Source organism: Chiloscyllium punctatum, chromosome 36 (assembly GCF_047496795.1).
Source record: "Chiloscyllium punctatum isolate Juve2018m chromosome 36, sChiPun1.3, whole genome shotgun sequence".
NCBI classification, from domain to species: domain Eukaryota; kingdom Metazoa; phylum Chordata; class Chondrichthyes; order Orectolobiformes; family Hemiscylliidae; genus Chiloscyllium; species Chiloscyllium punctatum.
The window spans coordinates 14,282,801-14,305,200 of NC_092774.1; the positions used below are offsets into that span (position 1 = coordinate 14,282,801).

The window sequence follows — 22,400 nt, forward strand, 5'->3', positions numbered from 1 at the left end:
GAGGGGAACACCACCCCAGCTCATGACTCCACCCCCCCATTCCCCCCCACCATCACACCCACTCCAGTTACCGGCTCCGCCCCCACTCCCAGCTCCACACCCACACCAGATCCCAGATCCCAGCCCTGCCGCGTTTTCACCATCCCCCCCAGACCTCCCCCTCACTGAGGACGAACGATTAGTCCTCAGCAAAGGACTCATCTTCATCCCCCTCCGTCCACGCATCAATGAATTTAATACACGCCGTGATGTCGAACACTTCCTCCGCCTCCGAGCTTACTTTCACAATCTGGACTCCCGCCCACCTTCCGAGGACCCCTTCGCCCACCTCCAACACACTGCATCCACCTGGACACCCCGCGCTGGCCTATTACCTGCCCTCGACCTCTTCATTTCCAACTGCCGCCGGGACATTAACCACCTCAACCTGTCTACCTCCCCCCCTCCCCCACTCCAACCTCTCACCCTCACAACGCGCAGCCCTCCAATCCCTCTGCTCCAATCCCGACCTCACCATCAAGCCAGCGGATAAAGGGGGCGCAGTGGTAGTCTGGCGCACTGACCTCTACGCCGCTGAAGCCAAACGCCAACTCGAAGACACCTCTTCCTACTGCCCCCTCGACCATGACCCAACCCCCATCACCAACCCATCATCTCCCAGACCATACAGAACCTCATCACCTCAGGAGATCTCCCACCCACAGCTTCCAACCTCATAGTCCGGGAACCCCGCACTGCCTGGTTCAACTTCCTTCCCAAGATCCACAAGCCTGGCCATCCTGGCTGACCCATTGTCTCAGCATGCTCCTGCCCCACTGAACTCATCTCTACCTACCTATACACTGTCCTATCCCCCGAGTCCAAGAACTCCCCACGTCTGTTTGAGACAGCACCCACGCCCTCCACCTCCTCCAAGACTTCCGTTTCCCCGGCCCCCAACGCCTTATCTTCACCATGGATATCCAATCCCTCTACACCTCCATCCGCAATGTCCAGGGCCTCCAAGCCCTCCGTTTTTTCCTCTCCAGACGTCCCCAACAGTACCCTTCCACCGACCCTCTCATTCGTTTGGCTGAACTGGTCCTCACCCTTAACAATTTCTCCTTCGAATCCTCCCACTTCCTCCAGACCAAAGGGGTAGCCCATGGGCACATGTATGGGCCCCAGCTATGTTTGTCTCTTTGTTGGCTACGTAGAACAGTTGATCTTCTGTAATTACACCGGCACCACTCCCCACCTCTTCTTCCGCTACATTGATGACTGCATTGGCACCACCTCGTGCTCCCGCGAGGAGGTTGAGTAATTCATCAACTTCACCAACACATTCCACCATGACCTTAAAGTTAACTGGACCATCTCTGACACGTCCCTCCCCTTCCTCGACCTCTCCATCTCCATTAATGATGACCGACTTGACACCGACATTTTCTACAAACCCACCGACTCCCACAGCTACCTGGATTACACCTCTTCCCACACTACCTCTTGCAAAAATGCCATCCCGTATTCCCAATTCTTCCGCCTCCGCTGGATCTGCTCCCAGGAGGACCAGTTCCACCAGAGAACACACCAGATGCCCCCCTTCTTTAGAGACCGCAATTTCCCTTCCCACGTGGTTAAAGGTGCCCTCCAACGCATCTCGTCCACATCCCGCACTCCTGCCCTCAGACCCCACCCCTCCAACCGTAACAAGGACAGAACGCCCCTGGTGCTCACCTTCCACCCTACCAACCTTCGCATAAACCAAATCGTCTGCCGACATTTCCGCCACCTCCAAAAAGACCCCACCACCAGGGATATATTTCCATCCCACCCCTTTTCCGCCTTCCGTATCTACTTGGTTAGGTCCACGCCCCCCCACAACTCACCCTCCCATCCTGGCACCTTCCCCTGCCACCGCAGGAATTGCAAAACCTGCGCCCACACCTCTTCCCTCACCTCCGTCCAAGGCCCCAAAGGAGCCTTCCACATCCATCAAAGTTTTACCTGCACATCCACCAATATCATTTTATTGTATCCGTTGCTCCCGATGCGGTCTCCTCTACATTAGGAAGACTGGGTGCCTCCAACCAGAGCGCTTTAGGGAACATCTCCAGGACACCTGCACCAATCAACCACACCGCCCCGTGGCCCAACATTTCAACCGCCGCTCCCTCGCCACCAGACGCCTGGAGGAAGAACACCTCATCTTCCGCCTCTGAACCATTCAACCCCAAGGCATCGATGTGGACTTCAACAGTTTCCTCATTTCCTCTTTCCCCATCTCACCCTAGTTCCAAACTTCCAGCTCAGCACTGTCCCCCTGACTTGTCCTAACTTTCTATTTTTTTTTCCACCTATCCACTCCACCCTCCGCCTTGACCTATCACCTTCATCCCCTCCCCCACTCGCCTATTGTACTCTATGCTACTTTCTCCACTCCCCCACCCTCCTCTCACTAGTCTCTCCATGCTTCAGGCTCTCTGCCTTTATTCCTGATGAAGGGCTTTTGCCCGAAACGTCGATTTCGAAGCTACTTGGATGCTGCCTGAACTGCTGAGCTCTTCCAGCACCACTAATCCAGAATCTGGTTTCCAGCATCTGCAGTCATTGTTTTTACCCAATAGTAAAGACAGGGTGGGGGGGGGTGAGGGGGAGGGGAGGTGTGGGGTTCAAAAAGCAACTGCTTTTTCTCTGCCTTTTTGCTGGGGGGATCTGAAGCTGTAACAAAGTTGGTTTGCAATAAAGGTTACCTGAACTTACCGCCGGGCTCAGACTCTCATTGAGAGCTTTCAGCTCCGAGAGGTTTTTGTTTTAAAGCTGCTCATTTCTTTCAGCCTCCTGCACTAAGTTTAGAACATAGAACAATCCAGCGCTGGGGAACTCAAAACTAGGGCGGAGGGGGCATTTTTATTTAAATATAAGGAGAGAGATTTAAAAGAAACCGGCGGGGCAATATTTTGAAAGAGGGTGAATTGCATGTGGAATGAACTTGCTGAGGATGTGGTAGATGCAGGTACAGTGACAACATTGAAACAGCATTCGGATGGATACATGAGTAGAAAGGTTTAGAGGGATATGGGCCAAATGCAGGCAAGTGGGACTGGTTTAGATTGGAATCCTGGTCAACATGGACAAATTGGACCGAAGTGTCTGTTTCTGTGCTGTATACCTTTATCGAAACCAGTAGATTTCTGAAAGGGGCTTGACAGGATAGATGCAGATAAAATGCTCCTTTGTGGGGAGGGTCATCGAATTCCAACAAGGTGGAAGCAGGCCATTCAGCCCATCTATTTCACTCTGGCCCTCTGAACAGTATCCCACCCATACCCATCCCTCCCCCCCCCCCCCGCAGTGGGTGAGTGGGGGAGGAGATGAAGGTGATCGGTCAAGGAGGAGAGGGTGGAGTGGAGAGGTGGAAAAGGAGATAGGCAGGTCGGACAAGTCCGGACAAGTCAAGGAGACAGTTACTGAGCTGGAAGTTTGAAACTAGGATGAGGTGGGGGAAGGGGAAATGAGGAAGCTGTTGAAGTCCACATTTGATGCCCTGGGGTTGAAGTGTTCCGAAGCGGAAGATGAGGCGTTCTTCCTCCAGGCGTCTGGTGGTGAGGGAGCGGCGGTGAAGGAGGCCCAGGACCTCCATGTCCTCGGCAGAGTGGGAGGGGGAGTTGAAATGTTGGGCCACGGGGCGGTTTGGTTGATTGGTGCGGGTGTCTCGGAGTTGTTCCCATCCATACTTAGTGGCTTTCCCCATCAGGATGTTGTCCGTGATCAGAAAGGTGAGGAGATAAGTGATCCCCCACATGTCCCTCCTCTTAGTTCAAGTATCTGTAATAAGATTAACATTAGAACAACAGCAAAATTCAAAAACCCAAATGGACAGGGTCAACTCCTTTTGTTCAGATTCCAGGATTCTCTCCTCGTCTTTCCCCCTTTTGATTGGTGCGGTCAATCAATTTACAATGGTGCCGTTGGACCCAAGCTGAGCGCCCAGCAACTTTGGCCGACATAGGGGTGGGAAGTAAAAACTGGAAGGGGCCATCCCAATGAGGTTGGAGACCTTTGCCAGTCCATTTCTTGACGAGCACCAACGAACCAGGGTCTACCCGTGACGAGGCTGAAAGGGAGGGAACATCGCTGTAGGCCGCACGCTCCTGGGAGTAAAAGGCACGCATAACATTCATTAGAGCAAGAACATAACCAATCATTGCTTCGGTCACGTGGTGGACGTGGACTGAGAAGGGAGCCGAATCCTTCCAAGGGGTACGGAGGGGGTGACCAGAGAGACTCTCAGCTGGAGACAGTCGTGTCTTGCCCGCAGACATGGATCGCATCTGGAATAAGGCCACAGGGATTAACATAACCAGGAGGGGCCAGACTCTGCCATTAATTTGGCAAGTTTAGTCGTGAGTCTGGTTAAAACATTCAACAAGGCCGGCCGCCTGAGGATGATAAGTACCATGCAGTTGCCGACAAATACAAAGCTGGGAACAGAGTTCTCCGTTAATATTACCTACAAATGTGACTGGAGTCATAGAGATGTACAGCACAGAAACAGACCCTTCGGTCCAACTCGTCCTTGCTGACAAGAGAGCCAACCCAATTTCATCCCAGCTGTCAGCACCCGGCCCATATAGGGGCCAAGTGATGGCAAACGTGACTAGATTAATTTAGGATATCTGGGCAGGTTGGGCCAAAGGGTCTGTTTCCGTGCTGTGTGACTCTAATTGTCTTCAGTGAAAGCAGAAGTGTGGTTGTGAAGGCTGAACTTTCAGAGCATGTTTTGCCCTGACTGGGAGCAGAAGAGTTTGACTGAAGTGTGTCAGTGTTAATGCCTTGATGTCTCATTTTGCTCCACCTTCTCGGGGTCATTAACCATTTTGTGTCTGGTCCTTCCTCAAGAAGCTGCATTGCAGGTTCACCCTGAATTGACACACTTTTTTTATGCTTCCCAAAATCAGACCTGCTCACTCTCAGCAGGATCCCAGTGTTGTGAAAGATAGTAACTTTCAGGTGGAGGTATCCAAAATTCAGAGAGATGTCAGTCTTGATGTTTTTGCTTTTTCTGCCCCTGTAAGATCCTGAATCAGCACCTTCAGGAGAATTAGTTAGAGTGGAGTGAGAACAGAGGGGAAGGGAGAGTGGGATGGTACTTTCAGTTTTGTGGAACAACAAAAGAATATTCCACAGAAAGTAGAATTGCTTGTTCTGAATTTCTACCCTGCACTGATAGTGATGACTTTTGTAATTTCTTTTTGCCGAGTATTTGAAAATCTGAAGACTGAAGTTTCAAAATCATCGGATGAAGGGCTTATTCCCGAAACATTGACTCTTCTGCTCCTCGGATGCTGCCTGACCTGCTGTGCTTTTCCAGCGCCACACTTTCTGACTCTGACTCTCCAGTGTCTGCAGTCCTCACTTTGATGTCAATGTCTGACAGTCTCTCAATCCATCGGGACCCCAACGATTTTTGACTGTGATTTCTGTGATAGGGATCCACACTTTTTGGTTCCTGTTTGAGGACGTTTTCAGCATCAGTGGGACTGGACGAGAGACCCCACTATTGCAGCGAACTGTGTGTGGAGCCTGAAACAGTTATACGGCCTGGGAAGGGGACTTCACGGCAGGGAGGGGCTCCACACGTGTTTGTGTGCAGCTGAAGCTGTGGCCATGGAGAAACCAGAGGAATCCCGCCCTGTGGAGGAACCGTGGAAGTGTGGTGACTGTGGGAAAGGCTACCATTTCCCGTCTGCCCTGGAGACACATCGGCGCAGTTACACCGGGGAGAAGCCATTCCTCTGCACCGACTGCGGAAAGGACTTCAGACATTCCTCCAACCTGCAGGCCCACCAGCGGATCCACACGGGGGAGAGGCCCTTCACCTGCTCTCAGTGGTTCCAGTCCCAATCCCTTTCCCTCCCTCCCTCCCCCCCCCCACCCCCGGGCCCAGTCCCCCCCCCTCCCCTCCCAGTCCCTCCCCCCCCCCTCCCAGTCCCTCCCCCCCCCGCGCCCAGTCCCTCCCTCTCCCCGCCCCGGCCCAGTCCCTCCTCCCCCCCGCCCCCCCCCCCCCGGGCCCAGTCCCTCCCCCCCCCGGGCCCAGTCCCTCTCTCTCCCCTCCCCCCCCCCCGGGCCCCCCCCTCCCTCCCCCCGTCCCCCCCACCCCCTCCCCCCGTCCCCCCCACCCCCTCCCCCCGTCCCCCCCACCCCCTCCCCCCGTCCCCCCCACCCCCTCCCCGGGCCCCCCCCCTCGGGCTCCTCCCCCCGGGCCCCTCCCCCCCCGGGCCCCTCCCCTCCTCCCCCCGGGCCCCTCCTCCCCCCCCCCTCCTTCGCCCCCCGCACGGCGCCATTTTCCTAACGGCCGCCCTCCCGCCGCTTCCTCGCTCGAGCGACTTCTCCTCCCAACCGCCTTCACCCCCGCGTGACGTCTGCACGTGGGAGATGGGCGGGGCCGGGGTGGGGGATGGGCGGGGCCCGGGGTGGGGGGATGGGCGGGGCCGGGAGGATGGGCGGGGCCGAGGGGATGGGCGGGGCCGTGGAGCCTCACCGTCACCAAATCACAGCCACCTCGCGCTCCAACTGTTCATTCACAAAAACAAACTCTCCTGTCTCACTCTGCAGCTGCGGGGGGCGGGGACACTGCCACGTTTCGAGGAGCCCTGTCTACATTGGGAAAGCTCACGGCTCAATTTAAACAGATATTCCGACATCGAACGGAACGGCGTCATATCTGCATTTTTTTATGCTGGAATCCATTGCTTATTATTTTTTTTCTTAACCCCCCCCCCCCACTACGGTAGTGCTTAATTTTCCCCCAGCACCCATGGTGTGTGTGTGTGCAAATGTAAGACACAGTGAAAGACACAAAGTGCACGAATCTGCAAATAAAGAGGTTTAAATGGACAAGATTATATTTCAAAGGGATGTCAGCACATTCAAAGGGGTATCTTCATATGTAAAGTGACGCAGTTATATCCAAATGAATCTACATTTCAAAGAGACGTTGCTCTATTTATAAGTAGAGACAATCGGTGTGAATTCTGTCTGTGTCCCAATGTTGAGTCAGACTGACATTTTTCTTAGAAAAGCTCTGCATTTAAACTACATTCTTGTGCTCCGGTGAATAAAGTCCCAGCCTCTCTCCTTATAACTCAAACCCTCCAGTCCTTACAACATCCTGGTAAATCTTTATTAAACCCTCTCTGATAGTATTCTTCCTATTTACAGGGCCACCAGAACTGTACTCAGTCCTCTGCAAGTGGCCTCACCAACATCCTATACAACCTCAACATGATGTCCCATCCCCGATACTCAATGGTGTGAACAATGAATGCTATGCTGCTAAATGCCTTCTTAACTGCCCTGGCTACCTGTGATGCAACTTCCAAAGAACCATGTACCTGAACACCACCCCCCCCATGTCTGTCTGTTCTATAACATGACCCAGGGCCCTATCATTATCTGGACAAGTGCTGCCCTTCCTTGTTTTAGCAAACTGCAACCCCTTGCTTGTATTAATACCTCTCACACATATGCTCCGACACACACACACACACGCGTTCCTCCTCCCCTCAATACTCTCACAGGCTTATACACCATCACACTCACACTTTACCAAGCATGTACACACTCTCACGCACAAACTCACATGCACACACACACAATTCTTTGGGGTGAATTTGTATTGGCAGAATTATATTTGCAGATACATTCAATTTTGGTCAAAAAGCACACAATGTCCAGGCAGTCAATCCATGTAATATTTTATGAATTCCTCCTTTGGAAATAGAACCAGTCTGATTCAAGATTGGGGTACAGACAGACTCTGACCTCACACCTTTAATGCATGGTCTGAGCTGAGATGTTATCTTTTTCATAAAACCTTAAGTCATCTCAAGAATGTGACTTAAAAGATGTTCTGGCAGTGACACATTAATGAACCAAAACCTGCACCCATTCTAAGAGATGAAAGGCTTAACAGCAATCTAGGCTTGTTCAATATATTCTATCAGTTGCATGATCTTTTGATATACGTTCTGTGTCTGCTCCACAGCTACCCGATAAAGGAGCAGCACTCAGAAAGCTAGTGCTTCCAAATAAACCTGTTGAACAATAACCTGGTATTGTGATTTTTTAAACTTTATCACCCCAGTCTAATACCAACCCCTCCATATCATTTCGACTGAACACAGCCCCCACCTCCTGGTGCTGCCAGGAAACTTGACAATGCTGATGAAACAACACAGTACCTGAAAGATGTACAATTTCTAATGATACAAGCTACTCATTCACTGCTCCATCTGATACACAACATTGGAAACTCTGCAGAGGCTGAAAGACAGGAGCAGCTTTAAAACAAAAACCTCTCGGAGTTCAAAGCTTTCAATGAGAGTCTGAGCCCGGCGGTAAGTTCAGGTAACCTTGATTGTGACCCGACTTTGTTACAGCTTCAGATTCCCCCAGCAAAAAGGCATAGACAAAGTAGCAGCTTTTTAAACAGTTCAAGATCAAAGCCCACACACACCCCACTGTCTTTACTGTTGGTCAGCACCAAGTTGTCCCTTTGTAATTGGATCCTTGGTACAGCTGTAACCCGAAGGAAGTATTGCCTCACTCAGCAATTTTAACCCATACCCTGTCTCCAAGTAAGTGTCTCCCCGCTTATTTGCCAGGAAGGGGCAGTGTAGAGTCAACCAGACTGCTGTGGGTCTGGAGTCAGGGGTAGGCCAGACCGGGTAAAGGATGCAGCTGGAACGACTGAGTGAATCCTTTCCCACAATGGTGGTTCCCTTCCCTAACAAGGGAGAGAGTGAATCAGATGGGGGCTTTCTCCCCTGCACCAGCCCCTCCCTGAAACGGTCTCATGGTTAGATTCCGAACTCCACATTTCTGACCAAATACCAATTCCACCATCTGCCACAGTCGGATTCAAACCCAGGAGTCCCCGGAACCTGGGTGATAGTCCAATCGATAATGGCACTCGGCCGTCACTCCTTCAATCCCCCTGCGATGGCACGTGAACTCGCTGGTGCTTCCGCAGGTGGGAGGAGTAGGTGAAGGCCTTCCCGCACTGAGAGCAGGTGAATGGCCTCTCCCCGGTGTGGATCCGTTGGTGGGTCAGCAGGGTGGAGGATGTGCTGAAGGCCTTCCCGCACTCGGGGCAGCTGAAGGGCCTCTCCCCCGTGTGGATACGCTGGTGGCTCCGCAGGTTGGAGGAGCACGTGAAGCCCTTCCCGCACTGAGAGCAGGTGAACGGCCTCTCCCCGGTGTGGATCCACTGGTGGGTCAGCAGGGTGGTGGCCTGGGTAAAGGCCTTCCCACACTCGGGGCAGCTGAAGGGCCTCTTACCTGTGTGGACACGCCGGTGGCTCAACAGGGTGGAGGAATACCTGAAGGCCTTCCCGCACTCGGGGCAGCTGAAGGGCCTCTCTCCTGTGTGGACATGCTGGTGGGCCAACAGGGCAGAGAAAAACACGAAGGCCTTCCCGCACTCCAGGCAGCGGAAGGGCCTCTCCCCCGTGTGGTCCTGCTGGTGGGCCAGCAGGTGGGAGGAATGTCTGAAGGCCTTCCCACAGTCGGTGCAGGGGAATGGCCTCTCCCCGGTGTGACTGCGCCGATGAGTCTCCAGGGCAGACGGGAAACGGAAGCCTTTCCCACAGTCACCACACTTCCACGGTTTCTCCACGGGGCGGGATTCCTCTGGTTTCTCCATGGCCACAGCTTCAGCTGCACATAAACACGTGTAGAGCCCCTCCCTGCCGTGAAATCCCTTTTCCAGGCCGTATAACTGTTTCAGTCTCCACGCACAGTGCGCTGCAACAGTGGGGTCTCTCGTCCAGTCCCACTGATGCCGAAAACATACTCAGACAGGAACCAAAAAGCTTTGATCCCTCTCCCAGAAATCACGGTCGAAAATGTTTGCTGGCCCCAGTGGATTGAGTGACTGTCAGACATTGACATCAAAGTGAGGATCGGAGATGCTGGAGAGTCAGTCGAAAAATGTGGCACTGGAAAAGCACAGGGGAGTCAGGCAGCATCCGAGGAGCAGGAGGGTCAATGTTTCGGGCATAAGCCCTTCATCCGTTGATTTTGAAACTTCCCTCTTCAAATCTTCAAAAACTCTGTCAGAATAGATTACAAAGCTCATCACTGCCAGTGCAGGGTAGAAATTTTGAACAAGCATTTCTACTGTCTGTGGAATATTCTTTTCTTTTGGTATTCCACAAAATTGAAAGCACCATCCCACTCTCCCTTCCCTTCTGTTCTCACTCCAATATAACTAATTCCCCTGAAGATGCTGATTCAGGATCTTACAGGGGCAGAAAAGCAAAAATGTCAAGACATGATATGATATCTCTCTGAATTTTGGATACCTCCACCTGAAAAGCTAATATCTTTCACAACACTGGGATCCTGCTGAGAGTGAGCAGGTCTGATTTTGGGAAGCAAAAAGAAAGTGTCAATTCAGGGTTAACCTGCAATGCAGCTTCTTGAGGAACAACCAGACACAAAATGGTTAACGTCCCCAGGAAGGTGGGAGCAAAATGAGACATCAAGACATTAACACCGACATTAGAGAGAATGTGAACCTATTGATGTGGCAAAAGTTAGTAGAAAGCCAGAGTCATGGAGATATATAGCACAGCAACAGACCCTTCTGTCCAACACGACTGTACTGACCAGATATCCTAAATCAATCTAGTCCCATTTGCTGGTATGTGGCCCATAGCTGGGATCATCCCCACCCCCTGTCCTGAGACCTTGATGCCTCCAAGCTGACCCTCAAAGGTTCGGTTTGTCCCTCCATTCTTTCCCGGTTGTCTTTTGTAGGTTTTGAAAACTTTCCCGACCTCCTCCCTGCCACCAACCAGATTCATTCCTCCCACTCACCAACCAGGTCGTACCCTCTAACTGTCTCGACCTATCCCCACTTCTCCACCACCCCCTTTTATCTGCAGTTTCTGCACCCAGCCCCAGCCCTGAAGAAGGGTTACACCTGATATATCGACTTCTCCACCATCTGATGACTCCTGCCTAACTATTTTGCCAATTGAGATACAGACCTGGATCAACGTTTCCGGAGTCTGTCCCCGCCGAATTCACTCTCTTTCCTTTCAGTTGCTGAAAGTCAACAATTGAATCACAGAATGGTTAAAAAAAAGTGGAAAAGGAGGCGAGATAAGAGAGTGCCGTCCTCACAGACCTGAGACAGAGGAAGGAATTTGCAGTCTGGGTAAAGCTCAATCTTTATTCAGAGAGAGAGAGGATCAGGACTCGCAGCTTGAGAAGTTCATGGTCCAACTTCCGCATTCAGACAATGGGCTGGCTCTGATTGGCAGGAGGACCAGTCTCCTTCCAGTCCTCCAATGCTGCCTATTGGTCAATCAAAAGAAGGTCTCGCGCCGTTTTTTTCGCGTACAGCGATGAGCATGCCCAGTGTTTTGCCCAGTCTGCTCTCCGGGGATGTTGGTGTTACTGACAGATTGTAAGGGTCCAAATACCAATGGGGGAAAAAAGATAGAGACACAATTTTTTTTCCCTTATGGCTCGATATTTTATTCCTTTTGCATTTTGTCTGGCTGCTCAATTTTTGTATGTTTTTTTCCGCTTATTGTGGGGGGCAAGACCCCAAGACCAGAACTGGAGGGCATAGGTTTAGGGTGAGAGGGGAAAGATTTCTGGAGGTCCTGAGGGGCGATCTTTTCGCACAGAGGATGAGGTATGTACATGGAATGAGCTGCCAGAGGAAGTGGTGGAGGCTGGTACAATTACATTATTTAAAATGCATCTGGATGCGGATATGAATAGGAAAGATTCAGAGGGGTAGGGGGCAAATGCTGGCAAATGGGTCACTCGATTAATTTAGGACATCTGGTCGGTGTGGACCGAAGGGTTTGTTTCTGTGCTCGACAACCCTGAGTCTATTTTTAGATAGTATGGAAAATAAAGAGCATGAAGGCATGGGAAGGGTTAGAGCATGGAGACCACTGCCAGTTTGTTGCAAAGGATAGTGGAAAGCTCTTACACCAATTAGCAGAGTAAGGTTGAGGCTGAAAGGTCACTATGGCAAGATGAGATAACAGTCAGTAAAGTTAGCCTCACCTGCTAAATATGATTGACAGGATTGGGACAATAAATATTTGGGACATGACATTAAATATCTAATTAATGATTAGTAGAGTCAGTCTTCTTGAGACTATTGATAATAAATATCTAATCATGACATTAGGAAAATATTAAGTAGGGTCTGGAATGCAAGACCATTGTTGCAAAAGCTGACACTAAACCTCTAACTGTGACATTAGAATAACATTAAGTAGAATGTAGGAAAAACTGTAAGGGTGCAACTAAAGAGATAATGGGAACTAACATCATGGTTTATTGTGTAGGTAGCGTGAGGTACTTTTGATTAATATAGTTGAACATGCTGATAAGCTAACAAACACACTGCTCAGCTGGAGACAATGCTGTCCCCTCTGTCCAGGAGTAAATGCTGGAAAGGTGGGATTGTTCATAGGGAGGAGGATGGTCTCCGGCTACACTCTGATATCTATCAGCTCGTAAATGGGGCAGAACTGTGGAATTTAATCTCCAGGAGGTTTGGGAAATCTAATAAGGGAAGGAAGTAAGCAATAAATAGTAGATCCCTACAGAGTGCAGAGGAACAAAGGGTCCTTGCTGTCCAAGTTCAGAGATCCCTGAAGGTATCAGTACAGGTAAAACGGGGGATGAGGAAGGCATAGATTTGTACTTTTTCACACAGAGGGTGGTGCGTGTGTGCAATGAGCTGCTAGAGGAAGTGGTGGAAGTTGGCACAAATACAATTTTTAAAAGGCAGCTGGATGGGTATGTGAATAGGTAGGGTTGAGAGGAATATGGGGTAAAAACAATAACTGCAGATGCTGGAAACCAGATTCTGGATTAGTGGTTCTGGAAGAGCACAGCAGTTCAGGCAGCATCCAACGAGCAGCGAAATCGACATTTCGGTCAGAAGCCCTTCATCAGGAATCCGGAAAGACCGTTCCCTTCGTGACTACCTGGTCAGGTCCACAGCCCCCTACGACCCACCCTACCATTCTGGCACTTTCCCCTGCCACTGCAGAAACTGTAAAATCTGTACCCACACCTCCTCCCTCACCTCTATCCAAGGCCCTAAAGGAGCCTTCCACATCCTTTAGAGGAATATGGGCCAAGTGCTGGTAAATAGGATAGATTAATTTTAGATATGTCGTCAGCATGGACGGGATGGACTGTTTCTGTGCTGTACAGCTCTATGGCCATCCCCTTCATTTTGAAACACCCTGTTAGGGTTCAGAGTGTGCCAGGTCCTGACACCTCCCTCCTCACGTCTCCTGTGTATTTTAAATCAATAATACCGTTTGTATGTTGCTGGGTTAGTCCTTTAAACACACAGACACATACAATATAATCAGAATTTCTATTCGGTACAGACAGTGATGACTTGTTTCAACTTTGCTAACAGGGTATCAGAAGGGGAAGATCTGCAGACAGAAATCTTGGAAGAAATTCCGTAACAAGATCTGACAGGGTCACTCAATATCGTTGGGGGGGGGGGGGGGGGTTGAGTCTGGAAAGAGAAATCCATTTGACCTGCTTCAAAAGGTACTGGACATCAGTGTGAGCAGAGGAGCATTCGGAGAGGAACATACCAGTGAACTGAGCTTTAACTGGTTACACAGAATGAGTGTATGTGTCCCAGTGAGCTGACTTTGGAACAGACTGAGAGGGGGGCTGGGGCATTTATTTTACCCTGGAGCATCAGAGCCTGAGGGGTGACCTTAGAGAGGTTTATAAAATTGTGAGGGGCATAGATAGGGCAAATAGCCTAGGTCTTTTCCCCCCAGGCTGTGGGAGTCAAAAACTAGAAGGCATAGGTTTAAGGTGAGAAGGGAAATACGTAAAAGGAGCCTAAGGGACAACTTTTCATGCAGAGGGTTATGCATGTATGGAATGAACTGCCAGAGGAAGTGGTGGAGGTGGGTACAATTGCAACGTTTAAGAGGCATTTGGATGGGTATATGAATAGGAAGGGTTTGGAGGGATATGGGCCGGGTACTGGCAGGTGGGATTAGATTGGGTTGGGATATCTGGTCGGCGTGGGCGGGTTGGACCGAAGGGTTTGTTTCCATGCTGTACATCTCTATGACTAGCACTTGGAGCGTGGCTCCTTCATCAGGTAATTGTGGAGAATAAAATCATAAGGCACAGAATGGATGGAAAAACATTACTGTGCACTGAAATCATATGTTGAAAAATCCTGGATTGTTAAGTCTTTCATCTTTTAGTATGGGCTGCTCGTATCATTCATTTGTAAATCCCGGAAGTTCCTGAGAGACATTTTCTTGAGATAACTCAAAGTTTTATAAGAAAAGGTGACATCTCAGCTCTGACAATGCATTAAAGGTGTGAGGTCCGAGTCTGTCTGTATCACAATCAGACTGGTTCTATTTCCAAAGTGGAATTTACAAAATATTACATGGATTGACTGCCTGTATATTGTGCATTTTTTGAGAAAAATCGAATGTATCTGCAAATACAAATTCACCCCCATGGATGTATATGTGTGTGAATGAGACAGAGAAAAGTCTATTTCGTGCTGTATATCGCGATGTCTACTTATAACAGATGCTTTATTTCTGCTGGTGTAAATATTGTTGTAAATCATAGCTGGGTATGAATAGTTAGATGTTAGGGTGAGAGAATGCCTCAAGAGGGGCACTATAAGAATCCTGGGAGAGCCCTATTTCTGGTTTACTTCCTCATGAACAAACATTAAGCACGAGCATTTATTTATTTCTAATTTTGTTCTGTTTTTCTTGTTTGATTCCTGGCTAGGACTACACTCTGTGTCTGGATGGTTGACAGGCTGGGAGATTGTGGCTTGGGTCTTGATTGACTGAACGTTTTATTGTTCCAGAAGGTGTGGGGGGGGGGGGGGGGGGGGTCTAGGCTTCAGCAGAAATCCAGCAGAGCAGAGAACAGACCAATATCTTACTCTGTGGGAACAGGGACATCAGAGGATAGAGAAATCAGGACCTGAATCCAAGCTGACACCAAACTTCCCTGTGATTAGTGCTTTGATGAGCAGCGCCAAGCCTCTACCTTCACCTCGCTTCCCATTTGACTACCACCTCGATATTCAGGATCCAATCCTTGTCATCCTGAAGCCATGCCTCTGTCAGGAGTCTCGGATCACAATTATTCTCTTCAATATGTGCAGTCAATTTTGTTACAATACACCACACATTCAGAAACATCATTTTTAGTTTCAAGTTTTTGTGATCTTCAGAATCCAGTTTTGATTGCTGGTACATTTACTCTCCTTGTCCCTTTCTATCATTCTCGGATGTTCATTTTCCACATCACTACATTGCTGATTGGCCATGCTAAATTGCCCATAATATCCAGATATGTGTAGATTAGGTGGGTTAGCCATGGGAAATGCACGGTAATAGTTTCATAGTAAAAGAAGTAAGATTTGGCCATTTGGCCCATCGAACCTGCTCCACCATTCATTATGATCATGGCTGATATATCCGTCGTCTGAGATCCTCCTCCCTGCATTGTCCCAACTACCCTTAAGTCCCATACCATGCAAGTACCCATCCAACTGTGTTTTGAATATACTTAATGAAGATGCTGCTACTGCTTCATTGGGCAGAGAATTCCATCGATTGACTGCTCTTTGGGAAAAGCAGTTCCTCCTCATTTCTGTCCTAAATCTACTCCCCCAAAGCTCGAGGCCTGGTCTCATCCACCAGCAGAAATGACTGGATAGGGTAGGACTTTATCCCCACAGTGCAATGAATTTCCACTTTCCACCAACTCTCAGATGTACTCACTCGGTTGCTGTCTCACAAACTAAAGACTTCATTGTAAATTCTTTTGCTCCCAGTAAGGGCACAACATCTTGGAAAGCTGCTCTGAAAGTCCAACCACACCGAAGACAATTCCAGTATTACGGCACAGAAACAGACCTTCCGGCCCAACTCGTCCGTGCTGGGGGGGGGAATATGTTAAGCTAGATATGCTTGCAAGCAGTTACAAGTAGCTGCATCTTGCTTCTGCAAAAATCGCAAGGCAGAATCATGAGGGTATATTCCAAGAAATAACTCACTGAAAAGGGGGGTGGTCGACTGGTAGAAGCAGATGTATTGAGATGACAGTAGCAATGATCACACACATAGAGATTCTGGATGAAGGGCTTTTGCCCGAAATGTCGATTTTGAAGCTACTTGGATGCTGCCTGAACTGCTGTGCTCTTCCAGCACCAATAATCCAGAATCTGGTTTCCAGCATCTGCAGTCATTGTTTTTACCACGCACAAAGGGAGTTAGTATGAACAAGATAACCAAATAAGAATCTGCGTTGGGCCAGCAAAAGTAATAAGACCCAGCTATCGATGGGGGAGGGTTGCACGCCACAGACAGATGTGGTAAAATGATTAGATTAGCAGAAGTAAGAAGGGAGTCTGGAGCAAACTCAATCTCCATTCAGAGACACAGAGCAGCAGCTTCTGCATTCAGACCATAGGAAGGCTCTGATTGGCAGGAGGACCAGTCACCTTCCGGTCCTCCAGTGCTTCTGATTGGCCCCCCAAAAGAAAGTCGCGAGGCGTGTGCCTTGTGTGCAGTGAGGAGCATGCGCAGTCTGCTCTCTGGCGATGAGGCTGTTACTGACAGGATTGAAGTGTCTGAATGTCAAGAGAAGGAAAAAAGGGGAGATCCATCATTCCCCCCCCCCCCCCCACGTAATATTTACCTTTCCTACACGCCCCATGAGTTTATAAATCGAAATAAGGTCACCCGACAACTTGTGGTCGTCGATAGGGCGACCAGAAGTGTACTCAGTCCTCTACACATGGTCTCACCAATATCCTGTACAACCTCAACGTGATGTCCCAACTCCTGCACTGAACGGTGTGAACAATGAAGGAGAGTGTGCTAAACGCCTCTTTCACCACCCTGTCTACCAATGATGCAACTTCCAAAGAACTATGTCCCCGACTTGGAGATGCCGGTGTTGGACTGGGGTGGATGAAGTTAAAATTCACACCACACCAGCTGATACTCCAACAGGCTCATTTGGAAGCATTAGGTTTTGGAGTACTGCTCCTTCATCAGGTGGTTGTGTCTTATGATCCTGTTCCACAAACACCCCATGAAGGAGCAGTGCTCCAAAAGCTTGTGTTTCCAAATAAACCAGTTGGACGATGACCTGGTGTTGAGAGATTTTTAACTTTATGTACCTGAACCCCCCCCCCCATGAATCTGTTCTACAACACGATGCAGGACCCTACTGTACAAGTCCTGCCCTTCCTTGTTTTAGCAAAATGCAACCCCTTGCCTTTATCTCTCGCTCTCTCAGACACACACACACACCCTAACACTCACACCATCTCACAGGCTGATACTCCACCTCACACACACTTCATGAGTACACACACACACACACACACTTGTGCAGATACAATCACACATAAGTCAATGGGGTGAATTTCCATTTGCAGAATTATATTTGCAGATATATTCAATTTTGCTCAAAAAGCACACAAACTGCAGGCCGTCAATCCATGTAATATTTTATAAATTCCTACTTTGATTAATAGAACCAGTCTGATTCAAGATTGGGACACAGACACTTTTGTGCAGTATCTGAGCTGAGATGTCACCCATTTTTATAAAACCTTACATCATCTCAAGAAGGTGAATTAAAAGTAGTTCTGGGGTTTACTGAACTGAAACCTGCAACCCATGGTAAAAGATGAAAGACTAATCCGCAATCTAGATTTGTTCAATATGTCCTGTCTGTTGCTATAAATTCTGTGTCTTATGACCTTGCTTCACAGCTACCTGATGAAGGGGCACCGCTCCGAAAGCTAATGCTTACAAATAAGCCAGTTGGACTGTAACCTGGTGTTGTGTGATTTTTAACTTTATCCACCCCAGTCCAACACCGGCACCTCCATATCGTTTCCAATGGACACAGCCCACACCTCCCAGTGCTGCCAGGAAACTGGACAATGACAATGGGATGATGGAGTACCTGCACTCCTGAAAAATTTACAATTTCTAACAATACTGGCTACTCATTCACGGCTGCAACCGATACACAATATTGGAAACATAGTACAGGAGACTGTCAGAAATCAGCACAGCAGGTCAGGCAGCATCCGAGGAGCAGGAAAATCAACGTTGCCTGACCTGCTGTACTTTGCCAGCACCACACTCATCTTGACTCTGATCTCCAGCATCAGCAGTTTTCACTTTCGCCTGCAAGAAATGAGCAGTTTTAAAACAAAAACTGTTGAGTTCAAAGCTCTCATTGAGAGTCTGAGCTTGATGTGAAGTACAGGTAATCTTTATTGTGACCCAACTTTGTTACAGCTTCAGAATCTCGCAACAGAAAGGCACAGAAAAAGTAGCAATTTTTAAAAAAACAACACTCCCTCCAACCCCTCACTTTCTTCATTATTGGTCACCACCAAGTTGTCCCTTTGTAATTGGATCCTTACTACAGCCTTCACCCGGAAAAAGTATTGTCTCACTCAGGAACTTCAACCTGTATCCTGTATCCAAGTAAGTTGGATGGGCAGTGTAGAGTCAGCTGCACTGCTGTGGGTCTGGAGTCACAGGTCGACCAGACTAGGTAAAGGAGACAGCTGGGATGTCTGAGTGAATCCTCTCCCACAACGACAGTTTCCTTCCCTAAAAAGGAGCTGAGTGGATCAGATGGGGATTTCTTCCACCCCCAACCCCACCAACAACGGTTTCACTCCAGATTTCTGACCATATTCCAATTCCACTAGCTGCCGCGGCGGGATTCAAACCCGGGAATCCCCAGAATTGGTTTGATAGTCCGGTCAATAATGGCACTCGGCTGTCATTCCTTCAATCCCCCTGCGATGGTACATGAACTCGCTGGTGGCTCCGCAGGTAGGAGGAGCGGGTGAAGGCCTTCCCGCATTCAGGGCAGCTGAAGGGCCTCTCCCATCTGTGGAGCCATCGGTGCCTCAGCAGATTGGAAGCCCGGGTAAAGGCCATCCCGCACTTGGGGCTGGGGAATGGCCTCTCCCCTGTGTGTACCCGCTGGTGGGTCAGCAAGCTGGAGGACTTGCTGAAGGCCTTCCCGCACACAGTGCAGCTGAAGGACCTGTCCCCCGTGTGGACCCGCTGGTGGGTCAGCAGGTGGGAGGAACGTCTGAAGGCCTTCCCGCAGTCGGTGCAGGGGAACGGCCTCTGCTCGGTGTGACTGCGCCGATGAGTCTCCAGGGCAGACGGGACACGGAAGCCTTTCCCACAGTCGCCACACTTCCACGGTTTCCCCACGGCCAACGCTTCAGCCGCACACAAACGCGTGAGGAGCCTCTCCCCACCTTGAATTCCTCTTCCCAGGCCGTATAGCTGTTTCAGTCTCCACACTCAGTGCACCATCCCACTCTCTCTCTCCCCCTCTGTTCTCACCCCGCTCTAATTCCCCTGAAGGTGCTGATTCAGGATCTTACTGGGGCAGAAAAAGCAAAAACATCAAGACTGACATCTCCCTGCATTTTGGATACCTCCCCCTGAAAGTTAATATCTGTCATCACCTTTTGTTACGATGCGGCGCACATTCAGACACACCATGTATCGTTTCAGGTTTGGGGACATGAGGATCCAGTTTCGATTGTTGGTCCATTGGTGACGCTGTTGCTTGGTGACGGTGAGGCTCCCCCGGCCCCGCCCATCCCCCGGGCCCCGCCCATTCCCCCCCCCCGGCCCCGCCCATCCGCTCCCCCGGCCCCGCCCATCCCCACGTGCAGACGCCACGCGGGGGCGAAGGCGGTTGGGAGGAGAAGTCGCTCGAGCGAGGAAGCAGCGGGAGGGCGGCCGTAAGGAAAATGGCGCCGTGCGGGCCCCGGGGGCAGACACCCGTCACTAGGCTTGTGATTTTTACCGTCAATGTTTGTTTTTAATTCCTTGTACTTTTCACCCTTGTGGACTAATCTAATTTATAAATTAAGGTAGATTCGCTATGCTAAATTACCCATAGTGCCCTGGGATGGGCAGGTTAGAGTGGATTGGCTATGCTAAATTACCCATAGTGCACTGGGATGGGTAGGTTAGGGTGGATTGGCCATGCTAAATTACCCATAGTGCCCTGGATGTGCAGGTTAGGGTGGATTGGCTATGCTAAATTACCCATAGTGCACTGGGATGGGCAAATTGGCTATGCTAAATTACCCATAGTGCCTTGGGAGTGGTACGTTAGGGTAGATTGGCTATGCTAAATTACCCATAGTGCCTTGGGAGTGGTACGTTAGGGTGGATTGGCTATGCTAAATTACCCATAGTGCCCTGGATGTGCAGGTTAGGGTGGATGAGCCATAGGAAATACAGAGTAAAGGGATGGGTATGGGTGAGATGCTTTTCAGAATGCCAGTGTGGAATAGATGGGCCGAATGGCCTGCTTCCACATTGTCGGGATTCTCTGACTCTCCCCCCCCAAAAAAGGAGAATTTTATCGGTATCTATCTTGTCAAGCTGCTTTCAGAATTCTACTGGTTTCAATAAGATCGCTTCCGGTTCGTAGAGGCATACAGCACAGAAACAGACCCTTCGGTCCAACTCGACCATGCTGACCAGGTTTCCCAAACTAAACCAGTCCCACTTGCCTGCATTTCGTCCATATCCCTCTAAACCTTTCTATTCATGCACCCATCTGAATGTTGTTTAAATGTTGTAATTGTACCTGCATCTACCACTTCCTCAGCAAGTTCATTCCACACACAAACCACCCTCTGTCAAAACGTTGCCCCTTGCGTTCCTTTTAAACCTCTCTCCTCTCACCTTGAAAGAATATGCCCCCTAGTTTTGAGCTCCCCGACGTGAAGGAAGAACTCTTTGATATTCAGTCCTGGCAATGTCCTGGTAAATCTTGACCAAACCCTCTCTAATAGTCTTCTTCCTATTACAGGGCCACCAGAACTGTACCCAGTACTCTAAACCACTGTCTACCAGTGATATAACTTTCAAAGAACTATGTACCTAACCCCCGCCTCACCCCATGTCTCAGGTTTGGAGAGATAAGGGCCGGGTGATGGAAGGTGGGACTAGATTGGGTTGGGATATCTGGTCGCTGTGGATAGATTGGACCAAAGTGTCTGTTTCCATGCTGTATATCTCTATGACTCTATGTCTCTCTCTTTTACAAGATGACCCAGGGTCCCACAATTAACTGCACTTCCTTGTTTTAGTAAAACATAAACCCTTGCATTCATACCTGTCTCATACACACATACACCAAGCATCTCACAGACTTATACTCCATCACACTCACACTTTACCAAACATGCACGCACACCCACACACACAAACTATGAGGTGAATTTGTATTGGCAGAATTATATTTGCAGATACATTCAATTTTGCTCAAAAAAGCGCAGAGTCTGTAAGCAGTCAATCCATGTAATATTTTATAAATTCCTACTTGGGAAATAGGATCCCAACCTTGAATCAGATTGGTTCTGACAGACTCGAACCTCACACCTTTAAGGCATTGTCTGAGCTGAGATGTGACTTTTTTAAAAAAAATAAAAACCTTAAATCATCTCAAGAACATGATTTGAAAGATGTTCAATGATTTACATTCGAACAAACCGAAACCTGCAACCCGTTCTAAAAGATGAAAGACTTAACAGCAATTTAGGTTTGTTCAATATATCTATGACAGTGATCTTTTGCTATAAAATGTAACGTCTTTCGATCCTGCTCCACAGCTACCCAATGAAGGAGCAGCACTCCAAAAGCTGGTGCTTTCAAATAAACTTGGTGTTGAGAGTTTTAAATTTTATCCATCCCAGTCCAAAACCGGCACCTCCACATCTGGTGAACACAGCCCAAACGTCCCAGTGCTGCCAGGAAACTTTACAAAGCTGATGAAATGACGCAGTACCTGCACTCGGGAAAATTTACAATTTCTAATGATACTAGCTCCTCATTCACTGCTCTATCTGATACACGACATTGGAAACTCAGTGCAGGAGGCTGAAAGAAATGAGCAGCTTTAAAACAAAAAACCCCTTGGTGCTCAAAGCCTTCAATGAGAGTCTGAGCCCGGCAGTAAGTTCAGGTAACCTTTATTGCAACCCAACTTTGTTACAGCTTCAGATCCCCCCAGCAAAAAGGCAGAGAAAAAGTAGCTACTTTTCAAACAGCTCAAGACCGAAGTGCGCACACCTCCCCCCAACAACCACACTTTCCTTAGTATTGGTCACCACCAAGTTGTCCCTTTGTAATTGGATCCTTGGTACAGCCTTAACCTTTGGGAAGTATTGCCTCACTCAGTAATTTCAACCCGTATCCTGTATTCCAAGTAAGTTGGATGGGCAGTGTCGAGTCAACCACACCGCTGTGGGTCTGGAG

At 49.2% G+C, this 22,400-nt stretch overlaps 2 protein-coding genes across 3 annotated transcripts in view; one reads left to right on the forward strand and one right to left on the reverse strand.

Annotated features, from left to right (window-relative positions):
• Positions 1-22,400, forward strand: part of LOC140460011 (uncharacterized) — a 209,542-nt gene that overhangs the window by 21,125 nt on the left and 166,017 nt on the right. The gene's annotated exons all lie outside the window — the stretch shown is intronic.
• LOC140460774 (uncharacterized) lies at positions 6,886-11,278 on the reverse strand. 2 transcript variants are annotated; one of them, XM_072555452.1, is made up of 2 exons: positions 11,040-11,278; positions 6,886-10,097 (listed from the first exon to the last, which is right to left on the reverse strand). In XM_072555452.1, the coding sequence occupies exon 2, from the start codon at positions 9,686-9,688 to the stop codon at positions 8,972-8,974; it is 717 nt and encodes a 238-aa protein (XP_072411553.1). In that variant the 5' UTR covers positions 9,689-10,097; positions 11,040-11,278; the 3' UTR covers positions 6,886-8,971. The 2 variants fall into 2 exon arrangements, with proteins under 2 accessions (XP_072411553.1, XP_072411555.1); XM_072555454.1 differs by having other exon boundaries at positions 11,180-11,276.